The sequence below is a fragment of the Lichenostomus cassidix genome, chromosome 3 (assembly GCF_008360975.1).
Source record: "Lichenostomus cassidix isolate B80296 chromosome 3, HeHo_3.0, whole genome shotgun sequence".
In the NCBI taxonomy this organism is placed as follows: Eukaryota; Metazoa; Chordata; class Aves; order Passeriformes; family Meliphagidae; genus Lichenostomus; species Lichenostomus cassidix.
The window spans coordinates 27043836-27063082 of NC_139483.1; the positions used below are offsets into that span (position 1 = coordinate 27043836).

Sequence of the window (19247 nt, forward strand, 5' to 3'; positions counted from 1 at the left end):
TTCCTACATAGCTGAAATTACTTGCATGTTTCTGACATTTGTGTTGTTTACTTTCCCCCAGAACAAAGGTTGAAATTATTCTCTATAGAATCTATGGAAATCAGTAAATTAAAATATTAAAAATCCCCTGCATTGTTGATAGACACTGTTCAGACTTTTACTGGCTTTCCCTGTGGAGGTAAACCCTATTGAGGCAAAGTATAAACATGAAAAGATAGTGCCTGATCAGTGCTTTATTTAGGTGCAGGCTGCCTTCAGGACAGGACTATACATTTTGCTCCTGCTAATTTGCTAACATGGAAATTAAATGAAGATTTGGTAAAAAAAAGTTTAACCAGTGCCATCAGCATGATTATCTTCTCTGCTCTGGTAGCAGCCTTTCCTCAGAATTCTTCTGTTGTGGAGAACACAACACCTGGGTTAGTTAAAAAAAACCCAAAAACCAGTTTCTACTTATTTTTGCAGCAAATAATTCTATATTTAATGTAGGCCCAAAGATGGTGGCATACACCTTGTTGCCTTGTTAAAAGGAAGACCTCAAGTTTGCTAAAAATAGCAGTAACTAGTAAAGATGAAGCAAAATTGTCCCAGAAGAGGACAGACACCTGAAAATAAAAACTGAAAAGGAGATGACTTAAGGGATTTTCAGTAACATTTAAGAAGTAAGTATAACTTTTAGTTTTAATGAGTGTTACAATACATCAATTACAGAGACATAAGTAATTTAAGGGAAGAGTGTTCACTGGCAGTTCAGTTTGGTCACAGACTTCATTTGCTTCACAGGGCAGGGAACAGCAACCCATAATTAACAATCATGGTCATAAGCTGTGTCCAAAGCTCTAAAGCTTGCTACCTCCTTACAGCACACCTTTCTCACAAAGCTATAAAGGTGATAAACTCACTTTCTCCACTGACAAATGGCTCACCTCTTCATCTCCACGGTATCACTGCTGCACAGACATAGTAATAGAAATGTGTTTCAGACCTGCACTGGTGACTCCCACGTGCTGCTAGTCTTCTGCTGCCTGCTGCTTCTCTGGTTAAGGCTACTGACACAGAAGGATGTCTCAGCTGCAGTCCCTACTCATCATTTAAACAGATTTCTGAGCTCTGCTAAACCCCTAGCCTTGTATTAGGGGGCACTGCTCAATGGAGAGTACTCAAGATTCAATCCTCTCTTTCCTAGGTAAGAAGTCTCTGTGTATGTAAAACCACCTGAAATGAGACTTAAAAGTACTGCACTTCGTGGCTAAATCTCATGCACTGACTGATTCACCAAAGATGCTTATTGCTATAGGTTCCAGACAGGATGAGAGAAGGGAAACATACAGAGAAACATGCCTAGGAAGGGTTTAACAATGCACAGGAGATCCATGCTAACTCCAGCAATGATCACTTCTCAAAAACTAACTCAAGTCTATTCTCTTTATGAATGGGAGGATGTTCAAGGACAGTGACAATCCCAAAACATGCTGATTCAGCAAATGAAGTGCCAATCAACAAAGCAGTGGCCAGCACAATGGAAAGATTAATGAAGGCTAAACAATGTATAGTATAGTTAACTTTTATTTATTCTTCCAGCTGTTTGTCCAGTCTTTCCAGCAAGTTCACAGAAAGTCTGACTTTGAATCTGTAAGATTTGGTATTACTTCTAGCAGAGTTGATTATGTATGTAGATGAATGAAGGCTTGTGATTTAAGGACCTTTGGAAAACTGTGTGTTAGCAAAGCTTAGTAGCTCGAGATTTACTGCATTCTTTCAGTCAAAACTATGACAGAGTAGAGTTCAGGCTTTTCTATACATTTGCAACACTGCAGTTTTTCTCCTATGTTTTGTGGTTCTCATAAACCAAGGAAAATAGCCTAGGTCTGACTGCTCCCTTCAATTGCAAATATCACATAATAGGGAAGGAAGCGCTGAGACTCTCAGTGCTGTTAAACTAGCCACAATGGAAATTATTATAAAACAGGAGATAACAGAAATAACTCCAGCTCATTAGATCCCGACTTCTGTGGCTAATTTAAATACCTTCAAAGAATACTTGGTTTGATATAAAATTATTCACACTAACCCTCTCTTCTGGTGTAGTATTTATACAGGAATTCTCCTTCTGGAGAGAAGCTTTCACTCATTTAAGGGTCTCTCCTCTGAATACCCTATTTGGAGAGCTAACATTCCCAATACTTCTGAGAACTATTAGAAAGGGATCCATAAAATACTGTGTCGGTCAAAGAGCGCAGGGTGGCCTCGAAATAAAGAAAATCTTCATTAAGTGTAACAAAAATGCTTTTTCTTCTAATCTAAAAATTGATAGGCTTGCAGACTTTATCTTAAACACAAACAGTACAGTTTTTAATATTTTCTACCTTTTGTTTTTTTAAATACTATCAATTGTAGCATGATGTCAAAATTAGACTGAAACTATTGATTTGTTTCCATGTAGGTTAGTGAAAAGATGGTGAAACTATTGAATTCAACACAATGAACTGTTGGTTTAGGCTTTTTGTAGCCTCAAAGTATTTTCTTACACAGCTTCTAAAACCCTTAGTCCTTTAATAATAAAGCAGTTCATTGTCCAAAATGACTAGGACTGAGGTGAAGGATGCATTTTTGGTTGAAAACAAATCTAAATTCTGACACGTGGACCTCTTTTCAAACTATTTTGCAATTGCTAGCCTTTGAATCACGACAACTTCTGAAAAGACAAAAAAAAATACTAGTACCAATTGGGCAATCAGATATATAAAAGCACACACTGCGTGTGATCTGTGTGTGAGTACATCACTGTGTAGTGATGGGGCAATCACTGCAACACTGAATCAAAGATGAAGTTATAAAATGTAAGATTTCAGGAATGTACTGATGCAACTTGAGGGTTTGGTTTATACCTTTTGAAGATGGCTAGAGATCATTTCTATCAGATTTTGAACACTATGAGAACAAATGTTTTTCATTAGCCACCCTCCTTCTCCCACCTCATTCACAAGGTTGGCTTATTCTTGAATATGTGTTTGTGGCTTTGGCTTTTACCTGAAGAAACAGAGATGTGAGATCATCCCAGTATACTAAACAATGTGTGTTCTTAGTCACTTGAGGTTGCTCAGTTATGATTTTGCTGTTCACATGAAACCATTAGCTTCCAATTCTGCTCTAAGCATGGAAAAGCCTCATGCAATGTCTCCACTGAGGGAATTCAGGCTCAGACCTCTGGAAATGTTGACAGTCCTCAGATAATACATTGAGAGTCACAAAGAGATGGGTCACAGGACAGAATACGCCTCTTCTGCAGACTTACAATAAGACCTCTGATTTTGTTTGCAGCTTAATTTTCAGCCAAGAACTTCAGTATTAGTACAAATTAAAATTTGCCCACAAACTAGCTAAAAATACCTGTCATTTCTAGAGGTGAATTATTTGCATAATTCTTAATTATTAAGCTTCACTACTCAAAATCCATCTGTATTTCTGAGGTGAATATAAACCCTGAAAAGCACTGTTTTTCATGTGAAATAACAAGTTTTATAAAGGGCAGAAGAATGCTGCCAATCAAGTAGTTTGATGAGATTTCATTGCCTGTGATGCTATAGTGAATAATTTAAAATTAAATGTTTTCCAGTTCCGCTGTATCACCTCCATACTATTCATTTAGTTCCTTGTATTTAGCAGAAGTAGGGCATATTTTCCAGATACCATTTATAAGCAACATACTCTGTTAATTTTATTCCTTACTGGAAAGTACCTTGGTGTATTCACAAATTAATTGGGGAAGTGACATCGTGACCATTAGTCCCAACTGGTGAGCCTGACACAAGCAGGAAAGAAAGGATGAATAGGTGGAATTTTGCATTTGGCATTTCAGAATTAGGGGAGGTAATGTTTCCAGTTATATACACTTAAAATTATTTCTGAGAAGATATGTTGAACTTAAGCATTAAGCTAAATACCTATAACCTTACATTATTTCATTTTCCAAGACATCATTCATTCCTTTGTTGAAAGTTTGCTTCTTAGCAGTATTTATCTTATTTGGAAAAATTACAGGGCTATGAAAGAGCTTTATTTTGTTATACTGATTTATATAACTAGTTACTTGCATGTTGGTACTAAAGCAGTCAAACTTTTTTATAATGGCAAGGGGTGCTCATTAGGAAAACACCAAAATTGTACAACTGGAAATAAAAACAAAGCATAAAACCCTAACATTTCACATATGATGAGCTTTCAACAGAAGTATTAGAAAAACCACCAAACCTCAAACACCTTGCCATGTTAACTTCAGACCAACTGCAAAGGCACTGAGAATTGAAGTGTGCAAGTCATATCCATACCTGTGAAAGTAACAACCACAGTGAGACGCAAACCTCCAAGGCAGAATATGGCACTGTACAGTCCATGAGGCATTCCTGGTACATACAGCTGTTTTATGTTTTCTTAGGATAAGCTGAAAATTTTAACTAAATACATACATTACATTTCCGTGGGGGAAAAAAAATCCGATCTAGGCCATTTGAAGACAAGGAAACAAGGCATAACATACAGGACATTGTTGGCACAAGAAAGCGTTATCACATCAGAACACGCCCTTCTAAATTTAACCCAACAGATCTGTAAAGGAATGGTGGTGGCAGAGACAAAGGGCCAGGACTAATATTCAAATATTCAGTTCTAAGCATGCTACTGAGGTCTTTGTTTCAAAAACCGAAGCTACCAAAACCACTTCAGAGGCAAGAAAGCACCTATCAAGACAGTCCAACCCGTTTCCAGGCATTCTTCTTCTGGGCTGACGTGTGCAGACTGAAGGATCTGTCCAGTACAGTTTCCATGCCCGAAGCTGCCTAAAGCTTCCCGTTAGCAAATGCTGCCTCCTGGAACTGAGGAACAAATGTCTTGAAGTATGTCCTAGTGAAAAGAACAGAAAATATATCATTAGGAAGGTGTAATCTTAAAAGCATGAATTGAAGCACTTGATGTTTCCCACATTTCCTATTTCCCCTATGTGGAAAAGGCTTCACATGTGGTACCAAAGGCCCAAAGACAGACAAGGCAATGGAGCTGGAAAATCATGAAGTCAGAATACATGCAGGAGATAAGCTCATCTGCCTCCCAGCAGAAACCTTGACACAATACTGTCACTGCTGATGGCAGCAGTTTATGTAAGATGTAGCAAATAAATACTAACAACATAGGATGAACTGTAATTCTTTTTATTAAACTTCAACATTTATAGGATAATGTTCTTTTTTAAAGTGTGCTTTGTATATTTTGGATCTTAGTCTATCTTCTTTATAAAGGATCAAGTGACTCATAAATCCATAAAATGAACTAATCCTAAGTATCTAAAATTGAGTTAGAACTGTACCTTTGAATTTTTTGTGCTGAGATACTCAACCATGTAATAAATGTATTTTACTTTATTTGCCCTTTATTTGTGAATTATATTTGGAGTTGCTTCACCATTCTGCCTTTGGTTTCTGCCTACTGTGTTTGGCACCACTTTCACTTTCTCTCTCTCTTTTTTTTTTTTGGTTGTTCTTGTTTTGGTTTTTTTTTTTTAATTTTGTTTTCTATTTGTATCACTGGTTTCTATAAATTTCTCTCCTGTTCTTACCAAGAAGAAATCTAAACTGAGAAGAGCTGCAATGTCATTTATTAGATTCCTGATCTCTCTGCTGGTTTACCTCCTGAAGGAAACACACACCGATCAGCTTCACAATTATGATGTGTTTCATTACTGCAGTAGAAGCTTTGGCAACCACTGAACAACAATCATACTTCCTCACACCTAAAAACGTTGGAAGACCACAAAGAGAATGCTCCTCTCTCTTTGTGAGGTTGTGCCTGGCAAATTAATTAACAGATAGCTGCAGTCAGCTGTTGTGCACAAGCTGTAAACACACACACTAGATGCTGTCCAAAGGTTAAAAGAGCAATGGAAAGTAAAAGCATTTCTGGACTGAGGAGCTGATCCCAGAAATGGAAAACAGAAAAGAGGACAACCAACACACCCATTTTACAGCATATACAGATTGTGCTGTGTATTTACAGAACACACTTTGGTTTATTGAAGCAAAGTTCAGAAAACAACCCTCATAATCATGCCTGCAAAAGTGATTGTTCATGCTGGCACACACTCATACACAAACCAGTTGAGAAGGTCTGCCTGTCCCCTGATCTCAACAGCTGAGTGTCATTTCTGTATCTTAGTTTTTTCTACCATACCTTTGTAACTGTAGCTTTTTAAAGTCCTGATCAATTCTATGTATTTTGCTAGCTCAAGGAGTATCACCTGCATGTTGTCAATGTCAGGATATATCATCCTTTTACATTTCCTTGCTTTATCTGTCCTAACATTTAATTATGCTTCTCTGCTTGCTTACCTTAAATACGTTCTCCCTTCCCCTTTGACAGCTTCTCTGCAGACTCTCTTCCATGCACATGATCTTAACTGACTTCATAAATGTTACTTAAAACCTCCCTCTTCCAAAATGGTAAAAATTCTTAATCATTAAATGGGATACAATAAGCATTATTTTCCTACATTTTATTTCTTTTCCTTTATAGCAGTTCTGTGCTTTGTATGAAACCCACACTTACTGCATTATATGCAGTAATTATATATGCCTTTTCTGTTAGGTAAATTCCAGAACAAATGCTTCTGATACCACAAACACCCTCCCACACCAACTGTATCTGCACTTGCATCCTTTCTTTTCACTGATTCCTGCAGTAGAGCTTGTATCCTCTGCTGCAAAACTAAGTCTAACACCTCCCTACATTCTGATCAGATGTACTGGTTCAAAGAGGATGTTATTTCCCTGGTAGTTCATATGAACCTCTTGGCGATATTCCATACACTACAAAAATTCCTTTAGTACTTCATCATTTTAAATGTCTACTTTTTTCTTTTTATACCTTAAAGTACATGCTTAAAGTTGCCCTTATCATTTTGGTCTTCTCCAGACTGAAGTAAATGCAGTAATACCACAAGTGTACTCAGATCATGCTCCTCCATTTCTGCCCCTCTCCCATACACTTTAGGTATCTCAGATGAAACAAAATCAGAGATAATTATGGTTCATCACACATACACACAAAAAAATAAATTAACACTGCTCCCTTAAACCCCCCACCAAATCAAACCAAAAAACACCCTGCTAAGAGATCCAAAAGCCCAATATACTTGATAGGACTGTATCAGCTACAGCACACTTAGTAGATTGAGAAGGAAAGATGGAAAAGTAGGAGAACGTAAGTGAAACTCCTGAATGAACACCGGAAATTTTTTTCTAAATTTTTTCTTTTCATCCAAAGTTTGGGACAAAACCATATGTTAAAATACCTGAATTTCCTGTGAAATGGAAATTCCAACATTTTTTTCTCCTCTGCAGAGATTACCAGTAAGGAGGAAAAGAAGCACCAATCACCTTCCCCGTAAGTTTAATCTATCAACCATCTGGCCTTGAAGTCAAAAGTGTACATGTTTCTGCACGAACAGTACCATGACATGAATTATTATATCACAACAGATGACATGAAATAACTTTAAGAGAAATATAAAATTTTTTGAAGGACAATACTCTGCTAAAGACTGCATGGTAAAGGCCTCTTTCACATGGAATGCTATTCCTTTTAGGAAGATTTTAAATCAAGAGACAACACTCATACTCCAGCATCCTGTACATACAGGCACAGAGAAACAGTGAATATAAACATGAACTTTGGAAAAATATATATTCCTCATACCCTATTCATATTAATAATGAATTCACATCTTCAATAACTATGATCTGTGCTATACCACAGGAATTCATATAAAAATATCTGATTTTTTTTTCCAAAACTTTGCCACATGTTATTCTCAAGTTATGTTCAAACTATTTTGAAACTATTATTTTTATACACACTAGATATGCTTTTCAGCTCTGGAGAACTGATATTAAAAAAACTCAACAACAGTGATTTGGGTGCCTGTTGAAATACGTCAAAGATGAAGAAAGCTAACTTGACCTATGGTCTCTCAATGCTGTGTCAAATGGCAGAAATCACCTTTGACCAATGTCTTTTCTCCTTTCTGGGAAAGATGGAGATCCTTCTTTCTCCTGCTTTCATCTACCATGCTCTTGGTGGGTCTGTATCACACTGACCTTACACCAAGCTCAGAAGAACTGCATAAATTCTCCTTTAAGTACAGAGAAACTCATCTGTACAAAGTCCACAGACATTCTTTATGTGAGTGTTGAGTACAATCAACACTCATGTAAAGTAAAACACATGCTGAGTGTTTCATCCTTCTCACAATGGTTTAGATCTCAGCTTAAACAGTGTTTAAAGAGTTTTCTTTTCAGCCTAGAGTGGATGCCAATCTTCATACACTTACAGGCTGGCACATGTCTAACTCTTTGTTGAGCTTCTTACTGTAAGACTACGTTGTTTTTGTCTATTCATTTTTGTTCCCTCAAATGGTCATTTTCCAAGTTCAAGGTAGCAAGTTATGAGGTTTCTATGGAAATTTTTCTTCATCACTCCAGAAAACAACACATTTTGCTGTACTTAACCACTATATATACTTGACATAGTACAGTGAATTCCAGGTGCTACGCTCAAGGACATCTGCTGAGAGTAAAGCACTTCTCTTTCCTTCACCTTATTATCCAGTGGAAAGAAAGTCTTGCTATTATTACAAGTGGTAAGTATCTAAAAGAAGGTAGAATTGGCTCACCTGCTGTTTACATACTTACTAGTGGTATGAAACACTGAGTGTGGCACAAGGTCTCCAGAAGCCCGTACATGTCTAAATCCCAGGGTTTGCCGTACTTAAAACATACTTAACTCAGAATTCACATGCTTTTGTGAAATTTCATTCTAATTATACTGTTTCTTTCCCAGGGTACCTTAGTGCTGCATTTTTTAAATTCAGCTGATAGAAAATCTGCATTGAATACTTGATAATACCTTTTGACTTCACATATCTATGCTGAAAATCTGCAAAGATTTTAAATTATGCAGCTGCAATCTCTCATCAAAAAACACTTCTCATATATTTATGATGAAAGCATTCTAACACCAACACACTAGATTTCTGCTGTTGCTTTTGCTGGATTGGTACTATAGCCAAATATACAATTGTGTTCTAGTTACTGCTGCTGGTGTAATAAAGTAAAAAGGGTTGTTTAGGTGTTTCTGTTTCTCTTAAAATCTTCACGCGGTAAATTCAAAGTAGAACATCAAGACTCAAACCCCGTGAGGAAAAAAGCATACACAACGTTGTATCAATGAGATTTCTGCTTTTTATGTCTCAGACAAGGACAATCATCATGGGGTGATGAATCATCTTCCCAAGTAATTCACAGAACAGATTCCCCTAAACTCCTCAGTTTATGAGTGCCAAGTTTTCCAGCACGCTGATCTCAAATTCATCCTTTCTAGCCCTATTTGCACTCATGTTTTATTTGTCTCAGCTCAAGATGCGGGACTTTCAGGTGCCTTTTTCATCCAGAGATGATTAGAGGAAAACTAAGGGGATGAAGTAATCATGATGGTCCACATCAAGAACAGACTTAGCAACACTTCTACCGGCACAGTGTCCTTACTGGCAAATTAAAGCCTTGAGCCACAATCTTCATTTTTCCACAAAAACAGAGATCTTCTCTTACTGCATCAGGCACATGCATTGTGTTCCTTCTTATCTGAAGGAAAACTCAGGTTATTGCACTTGGATTTTCTTCCTACTATTGGCTTTGAGTGCAAACTTTATTCTTAAATACTACCCATTATTTCAATATTTTAATTAATTCTTGTAAATATTTTACTAAGTACTGCAGCTGTGGTTTAATTCAGTAAATATTTGGCTCTAATTATAGACCCTTAGTGTATTCAAAATCATAGTAGCCAGCATATTTGACAAATACATACATTTTCTCCTACTGTAGGCAAGGCATACAGGAAAATATGAGTTCTTTTCTTCAACTTTTTCAAGTGAATAGATCTGATTTGGGCGGGCACTTCTGTAGTCATGGTGATATCTGAGTAATTCTACTTAATCCTTCCAAGTGCTCTGGAATAAGGTCTGTAGGTAGGACCCCATTCTTCTCAGTAGTTCTCTATTGTCTGAATTGTCCAGCAGGCAAATTGAGTTTGTTTGAATAATTCCAGGACTGAGGTAAGTACTGAATTGTATCCTGTACAGATGTATTAGATACAACCAAGAATCCCAGGCATTTGTCCCAACTGCTGTCCATTTCTTTTAAAGGAATTTACCTCTAGAATTTACATAATTTTGCATCCTGTATTTCTTTCCTGCTGTACCCTAGAAGAACTGCTTCAAGACATCTACAAGTTTCTTCCAATCCACTGAATCCTGACAGAAAAACATCAACTCCATAGATGACTGATCTTCATAAATTAGCTAGAACAGCAATGTTCTCCCCTCTTCCAATTAAATTTGGTGAAAACAGGAATTAAGAAGGGTGTGGGTCAGAGTGAAGGATAGCCTGAGGCTTCTTGAGGCTTTTGACCTATTCCTCCCAGACTAGTATTATTATGCCGACACTTTGCAATAAAATCTTGTTACATAAATTATTTCAACAGCATAGCCATATTAGAATTATAAAAGAGCTTCTCCAGGCTTTATCAACATCACCTGATTATTCACTTTCTGAAGTACAAAATACTTTCACATGGATCATACATACAGATGTAGTGTGCCTTTGTATTTTTATGTTCTTGTTGAAACTTGTTTTGACACAATGAAAACTTGTTTTGAAAATACTGAACACCTACAACAATCCCTTCTGGATGCCACATGAGAGGATTTGTCCTCCTGTGACCACACAGGCAAATCCAGCTGGTTTGGTTCATGTAACACCTAATAATTCATCTCCTGTACAGAAGGTATTTACCATAACTTTCAAAACTTTCTAAGATTTGCTGTTTGTTTCTGACAGAACAAAATCAAAGATGCCAACCTGCCTTTTTTTAATCCACATAATCATTTTCTTTCTAAATTCCTTTTGTCAGGAGCTACCTAATTCAACATGATTAGCACTAATTAACAAAAGGAACTTAAATTAATAAATTGTTGCATTAATTCCAACAGTGGGTATGTATTTAGGTCATATTCCATATGACTGCTCATTAGGTCCTTAACCCATGGTTATGCCCTCCTCCAGCATCTCTATGCCTTGCACTGAACAAGGGCTGAATGCAAAAGTGTGGAAATCTACTGAAAGCCCATTCTTTTAATAGGCTTCATGCCAACGTTTGAGGCGTAGCTTTTTCCTTTTCAACTCAGACGCGAGACATTTGAACCTCTTTGCTATTTTTACTATATATAATGCATTAAAAACATATTTCCATTGGGTGAACCATGTTGTCTATTTATTCACAGGCACTTCCACAGCATTCCTTGCCAGGCTAAAGATACATGAGCACTCACAGCAAAGCTGAATAACCCCATCTCCTGCTTTGGGATGACTATGGGGTAACAGGAGATTAACTCTACAGCAGACACTTCGCGACACCTCTATTAGGAGAAAATGATTGTTATATCATTCTCTACACGTTTAAGATGTTACAAAAACTGAAGTGACAAATAGCTCTCACCACTCTAACTTTTGGTTGCCTAGCTGGAACTGGGCTGTAGCAGGCAAGCCCACAACAGGGCCGGGCGCCAAGTGGCAAAGGCTCAGGAGCTAATGAAAATCAGGACCATTACAGAATGCACAAGGCACTCAGGATACAGCAGCATTTCTAAACCGCCATTCAAATCCGAGCATCACAAAAATTTATCCAAGCACAGCAGCAGAATGACATAGGTACCTTCCAGGATTTCTTTCTCACTTCAAATATACATCACGATCCTGGGCACGTATTCATGTTTCTAAACTAAGCTTCTTGATGGTATGCTCCTTGGGATGTGGTTTATAATTTCCTTACTAGGCAGCTTTATCTATAGCAAATATTTTGCTTTTATGTGAAATACAATGTCTACACAGTTCTCCATTTTATACATCTCCAGAACTGGTGATGCCAAGCAAACATCTGAAGTGTTTATACAACAGCAAGACAATAGCTCTTAAATTACTGCTACTGTAACTGGCTAAACACACAAATGTACAAAGGAGTCAGTGCACAATGCCATTATGCTGCTAGCAATTTTTTTTCCCCGTGTGCCAAAAAAAAAAGCATCACAATCCCTCTTCCTCTTCTAATATTTCTCTCTTTCTCTAGCTCCTTTTTAGTGTGAGTTACCTACAAGGACATTAGTAAACTTCTTATGCTCGTTTCTACCTGCCAGTCTACACAAGGCACTGACTGCAGCCAGGCTGGACAGAACAGTAAATTAAGCATCAAGAGAACTGAAGGTCTGCAGCAGGCAGCCATCAAAATGGAAGTTTTTAAGAAATACAGTTTTTTTCAGCTCAGTTCATAATGCTGCACAACAGAAACTTGTCTCCAAAATTACAAACCAAAACATGTGCTACCAAAACCGTAACAGGAAATAGAGGTGGCAGAACTAGTGAAACTAAGTACACATCAGAAGTTTAAACATTAAAATGCACTCATGTCCAAGAGCTGTTTTCTGTATTTTATGATGATTTTTCCTCCAGAAGTTCTTTCTGGAGTTATTGCCATTTCTGATTCAAACCACACAGAAAGGTACAAGAAATGGTTATATTTAGACATGTTTTTCAGCAGTTTGCTGATTGCAAAATTAACAGGTGGCTTTAATCCATAAGCAAACAGAAAGAAAAATTAAAATTTTCATTTCATTATATATTTGCATCTGTTCCAAAAAACTATGGTACCAATTCAATTTATATATAAAGTGGAGAATTCATCATAGGTCTGCTGTAAAAATTAGGATGACTTTGCTGTCCAACTTACCATAAAGCAAAATGAATTTTGACAAATCTGTTCAAATCACGAAACAACCATAAATATAACAACCTGACTAAAAGCAAAATATAAAAGAAGGGAGTTCTAGGGAACTGCTGTGGAGCCAAGATTGCAGATCATTATGTAGGCTGGCAATTAATGTTTATTTTAAAGCAGCAGCATAAGTAGGGTCATCCCTTTGCAAAAGATGCTAACTTTGGTTCCAAGAATATACATGCTCCCAAATGCATGGACCTTTACTGACAATTACAGATAAAAATTACAGCTACTAGAGGTAATCAGCTCATATAGACCAAGGCCAGTAACTACGAAAGCAACTTTTAAAAATCATCTGGAAATCAAGATTCTGGTATTTAACCTCCCATGGATTTCTGATATAGCTAATTAGGAATTTACAAAGGTTTATTGCACAGACACAGTGACTCTAAGTGTTCCAAAGCACACAGAGAAAAATAAACCTCTCATTTGGAAACAGTTTTATCAATGTATTCTGCTTGCCAGTCAGTTCAAGAGATAAAACGCTTCACTTCCTTCACCTTCTCCACAATGTACATAAATAGATTTGCTTCAGTCAGATGAAGGCTTGTGGTCTTAGATCATAGCAAATTTTGCTTCTGCTTTCTTAACTTCCATTTTCCCCACAGGGTAGTGGGTGTCTGTGAGGGGTAAATTGGAATATCTCTGTCACATCATAGTCACTCCACTTCCTTATCAGTGGACCATGAGAATGATATTCCAAGGCCATCATGGAAAAACTCAATCTTCATAGAGTCTTTTTAAATAAAGTGTTAATCTGCAGGAAATTTCCAGTCTTATGAGCTACAGCATGACAAGTCTGCTCTATTTTTCCTAGTTGCTGAAGTGCCATAGCCATATTTTTTCCACTCCAGGTAAAGGTTAACTTTTTAAAGAGGTAGTGCTTATTTAAGACACATATTTTCTCTTGTCCAGGCTATGTAAACGCACAATAAGCTCTACTGTTGGAGAGCAATTATTTAGCAAACTTTTTATTAGATTTGAAGGAGAGAGTCAATACCAGACAAGATGCAACTAGGAATCTCTTCAAAGCCTAAAAGGCAGCATAAAGAATGTGATGAAGTGAGGAGGGGGAAAAGTAGTGATGATATAAGTAATAAGAGAAAGCAGAAAACACTGGTCAAGAATACATTTAGGAGTGAAGCTTGTAAGGAAAGGCAAGTGTAGAGATTCAAGAAGAGAGGAGCTCACAGGAGTTATAATAGAATTTGAATGATCTTTAAGAGATTATTGAATCCCTGAACTGTAGTTCAGAGGCAGAAATAAAGAGGTACACCACAGATGCATTCATAACAAGTCTGACAACCAGCATCCTTGAAAACAAAGTTTGCTTGCAGGTGAAAGTACTGATTTCATCATGCCATCCGCTTTGCTTTGCCAGATTGCTTATCAACAGGGGCCGAAGGCAACATACCAAACCATAAAAGAAACCTCCCTGGATATTCATTAGGACAAACTAGTCAGAAGGAAATGGATGAGACGCCACACATCTGTGATTATATAAAATATATTAAAGCAGTTGTTTCTCTTTGCGATTCAAAAGATATATATTTGCTATTAGAAGTAAATGCTCAAAAGGTTGGAGACCCATCTAAAGGGGAAAAGTAGACAGAAACAAACCTTAACAGTAACAGGTAAAAGCAGAATAAAACAAATAAAAAATTAATTTGAGGAACAAATTAGCTGTGGCCCTCGAAATTAACACTTGTCAAACAGTACGAAATGTGGCCAAAAAGTAAAAGCAATGCTCAATGCTCAGAAGAAATAAAGTCACAAAGAATAAATGAAATGGAGATGCTTAAAGAGGCTGCCATACCAGAATCCTGCTTTCCAAGAGATGTACCAAAATATCTGACTCACGCAAAAATGTCAGCCAAGATGGTAACGAACAAATGAACAAATCACAACCAAATCAGCAGCCCCAGATTACATTCACACCCAAGTTCTAGAGAAACTCAAGTGTGAGAAAGTTAAACTCTTAAATAGTTTGTAACCTCCTGCTTAAAACAGCTTGGTACCAGAGAAGTGTGATGCCAATTAAAAAAAGGTCTGGAGGTCTGGGAGGATAGAAGGAGCTATGGGCCAATGAATCTCATGTCCCTTCAATACAAACTGGTAGAAACTGTTAATAGAAACTATACATTCATAGAAAGTCCAAAATTAGTGGATTTGAGTATATATGATATATTGGGTAGGAGCCAAACTTGTGGTTCTCAAGTCTTCTAATTTCTCAAGGTATCAAAACCACACGGACAAGAAAAATTCAAGTGCCACACACTGCTCAACTTACCTACTGGTATTTGGGAATGTTTTTCAAAGGCATAAAAACCCCTGAATGACCACAGCAGGAGAAAAGATCCATGAGTGGATAAATTGTAGGTCAAGATAAAAAGAAAAGGACAGGAATAAATGATGAGTACTATTAGGGTGAAGTCACCTGAGAACTGCACAGAAATGGATGTTCTGACCAGTGTAGTTCATATTCCTACATGATATGCTTAAGTGAGCAAAGGAAGATGGAAAGGTTTGTTAATGCTAACTAGTCAGGGAAGGAAAAATGAAGCACAATTATGAGGAACTGCAGATAGCTCTTACAGTACTGGGAGACTGGGAGATAACATACCAGGTGAAAAGTCAATATTGACAAACATGAAAGGAGAAATATGTGAGGAAGAGGACATAATTTTACTTACACAAAAAACACAGGCTCTGAAAAACAGATAGAAAGGAGATCTTAGTGCTAAAATGATACTAGAACTAACCTTCATCTGGATGGAAAAAACCAAATCAGATGTTATTAGAACCAGAATAAAGAGTAAACCAGACAAGACCACTACATCACCATATAAATACATGGTGAATGTATCATGAGTAACATGCAGCTCCCTGCCTCAGAAAAAAAATGAGAGAAACAGTCAAGGGAGAAAGAAGAGGGACAAGGGCAACCAGAAACATGGAGAGATTCTGGAGAAGGAACGAGTGAGCAGAGCAAGAGAAAAGGTGACAAAAGAGACATGAAGATGTTTATAAAACAAAGGTTATGGAGGGGATCAGTGGATTAACTATTTGCTGCCTCTCTTCATACAAGAGGTAGAGGTAATAACTTGAGCTAGGAAGAGGCAGGAATGCAAAAAGCCAACAGTTTGTTACTCACACCACACCTGTGTGATCCCTTGCCACAGAATTTTATGATGTTCTGATGTTGGTTCAAAAAACAAGCAATAGAAGGAAAGCTAGGTAGGGTTACCTAACAGAAATGTACCAGTACTGGGTAAGGAAATCCTTGAAGATGGTAGAACATACAATGCAAATATGACTACATGCCCTGCCATGCTTTTCCACAGACATTGGTTACTACCTATCAATACAGACATGATAGTGGGCACAATGAACACAGAGTTTTACTCAGCTAAACAGAGCAATTACAAGTATCACTTGAAAGACAGGACTATGGAGCTCACCTACTATTTTTATTTAGCTGTTTACCTTTTTTACTGATCAAGCAACAGTATTTATCTGGGCTATTAAATCTCAGCTCCTTCCAAACCCATGTATTTCTCTCTACCCTTTTCTCTTGAGGAAGGGAGGACTTTTATTTTGCGTAAGTTCCTAACTGTAATTTCATGGTCTAATATAGAACTAGCAGCTTTCATAAATGTATAATGGAGTTCTCTAATAAAGCCAAATCAAACAGTGACTGTGTTTCACAGTATTTCTAGAACATCGCTTAATCCTGGTTATCCAAGAACCACCTACGTTAAATTCTAACCTTTCATTCCTACAAAGCAGTTGTCTTCCAGCAAAGTGCTATTATATTCCACTTCTACCATGCCAATGTCTCCAATCTCTTCTGTGCATTTCTCTTGTCAATATATGAGAATACTTTTTTGCAGAAAGAATATTTACTATATATCAAAACGCACATATGTACAGTTCACACATATACATAGTATCTATACAAAATCACAGAAAAACTAATTGCCTAACAGATTTTATTTCTATGCACTTCCTATAGCACCTATAGTCCTCATCTTTAAATAGTTGTTTTTCTTTCCTACAGTCAAAGCTTTAATGAGAAGTGACCAGAAACAAATACCCAGGCCCTTCTGTCTTGGCTGAAATCCACATAATGCATGACAGCACTGAAGATCCCTGGCAGGCACCTGTCAGAAACTAACATACCATAACTTAAGAGTCAGACTTAATTATCCAGGGAGACATTTAAAGAAAACTACACGAAAAATATGACTCAAGAAGTGCGACTATCATGTGCATATACTGTGTTTTCTAGTGTATGCAGAGGAACTATGTAAAAATAAAGTGATGCCCTGGGAAAATTTTAATTAAAAGCTCTATTTTACCTATTATAACTTAAAATCAAAATAATTTTGTTATTATGTTTTGCTGGTAAATCAGCCAAAGAACACACTACAAGGACAAGTGCAATCACTAAGTATTTTAGCAAAACGTATTTTTTTCCATTTTCCTTTCTACTGTTCCCACATTATTCTGATCAGCTGACACTCCCACAGAAAATCAGAGTTTTCATCTAATGGTCTATAAAATCAAATTAACTTCTTCATAAGCTTCACACGTCTGGGTCGCCACATTTCTTCTCGTTATGGCTGTCACAGTGTATTGGCCCTTTTCTGTTCTGAAGAGCACCCCACCAGAGGCAACAAAATGTCAGCTTTACTCGATTTCAGACAAGGAAGTCACTTCTCTTCAGCTTCTGATGCAAAACTACAGAAAATCAGAGTTAAATGAGCGACCCAGCTCAGCGCCTCAGCCTTTAGTTGGACCTGTCCTGCTGCTCTTCTCCAGCAAGAATCCTTTGAGCGTTGCAAATATTTGAACACGTGCACACACACCTAGGGAAGAATGATGTCCCTGGGTTTTATGCTTCTGTTCCTTACTCTCATTTTTATGAATTTCATTTTAAGTTTAAGGTAACACCTGACAGAGACCAAGACAGTCATGAAAAAAGCTTTGTGAGATGAGTCTGTGTAATGTAAATAAGTTAGTTTTTGGAAAACTGCTTTTTAAAGGTGACTAATGGGCATAAAAATCACACAATACAAGTAAATACAATTTGATTCTTCTGTAAGAAAAAAAACTTAAATACAATCCAAAGAATAAAAAAATACTTATTACCTTAATTACATCTATGAAGGACAGAAGATTATAAAAAGGGTGCAATAATTACATGTAAATTTCATAGTGAGATTCATGGTAGCATAGCTGGAAATCAAAAGTTTCATGAAAATTGTGAAACTTGTTATTTTAAAAGAATTTGAAATAGTAATAGATATTCTGCCTAAAATGTGAACGAAATCTGAATAATAATAAAAAAAGGATGAGTTGAAACTAGTTAATGTCAAAACAACAAAAAAAAATCATGAGGGCACTCAAAACGTACTGAATACAACAGCAAGTCTTTGACATACTACAAGTGATATGTCTAAAGAGCAACACAACAACTGTCCCTTTTTCTTTTAAAATATCATTTTAGTAGACTAAGAAATGCAATTTTTTAATCTGTTAATGTAATCATACAATCACAGAACTGTTTAGGTTGGAAAAGATCTCAAAGTTCATGGAATCCAACCACTAACCCGTCACTGCCAAGCCCACCTCTAAACCATGTCCCTAAGTACCACATCTGTGCATCTTTTAAATACCTCCAGGGGTGGTGACTTCATGACTTCCCTGGGTAGTCTGGCATGACAACCCTTTTGGGGAAGAAATTTTCCTTAATATCCAACCTAAACTTCCCCTGGTGCAACTTAAGGCCATGTCCTCTTGTCCTATCACTTGTTATCAGCGAGAACAGGCTGGTCCCTACACCTTTCAGCAGGTTGTAGAGAGTAATAAGGTCACCCCTGAGCTTCCTTGTCTCCAGATTAAACACCCCCAGCTCCCTCAGCCATGCCACACAGCACTCCTAGTCCAGACCCTCCACCAGCTCCCCTGCCCTTCTCTGGACATGCTCCAGCAACTCAAGGTCTTTCTTGTAGTGAAGGACTCAATTGTACATGACACACATCATCTAATTCGATGATACTCAATTTAAAGGTATTGCTGAGGCTGAAAATGCTATGGCCCAATTCACCAGCCTGACACTTCCTGACCACAGCACGCTTGTGCTGAGCACAAACCGAAGCTCAGCTGTGCTGGGGATACATATGTGGCTTGCACAAGATGTTCCTGCATATAATCTGAAGATGCACTTGACCTTATGGCAGAGAAACAGCCAATATACAGTTGAGAGCACTTGAGCCCTTTTAAGCTTTCACCCTCTGAACGCCCTAAGG

At 37.3% G+C, this 19247-nt stretch overlaps 1 protein-coding gene across 2 annotated transcripts in view; it reads right to left on the reverse strand.

Annotated features, from left to right (window-relative positions):
* Positions 1-663: 663 nt before the first annotated feature.
* BABAM2 (BRISC and BRCA1 A complex member 2) overlaps positions 664-19247 on the reverse strand; it is a 162886-nt gene continuing 144302 nt past the window's right edge. For both annotated transcript variants that reach the window (XM_085055038.1, XM_085055039.1), the window contains exon 12: positions 664-4899. In XM_085055038.1, coding sequence (XP_084911164.1) covers positions 4836-4899 — 64 coding nt within the window. In that variant the 3' untranslated portion in view covers positions 664-4835. The remainder of the gene's footprint in view (positions 4900-19247) is intronic.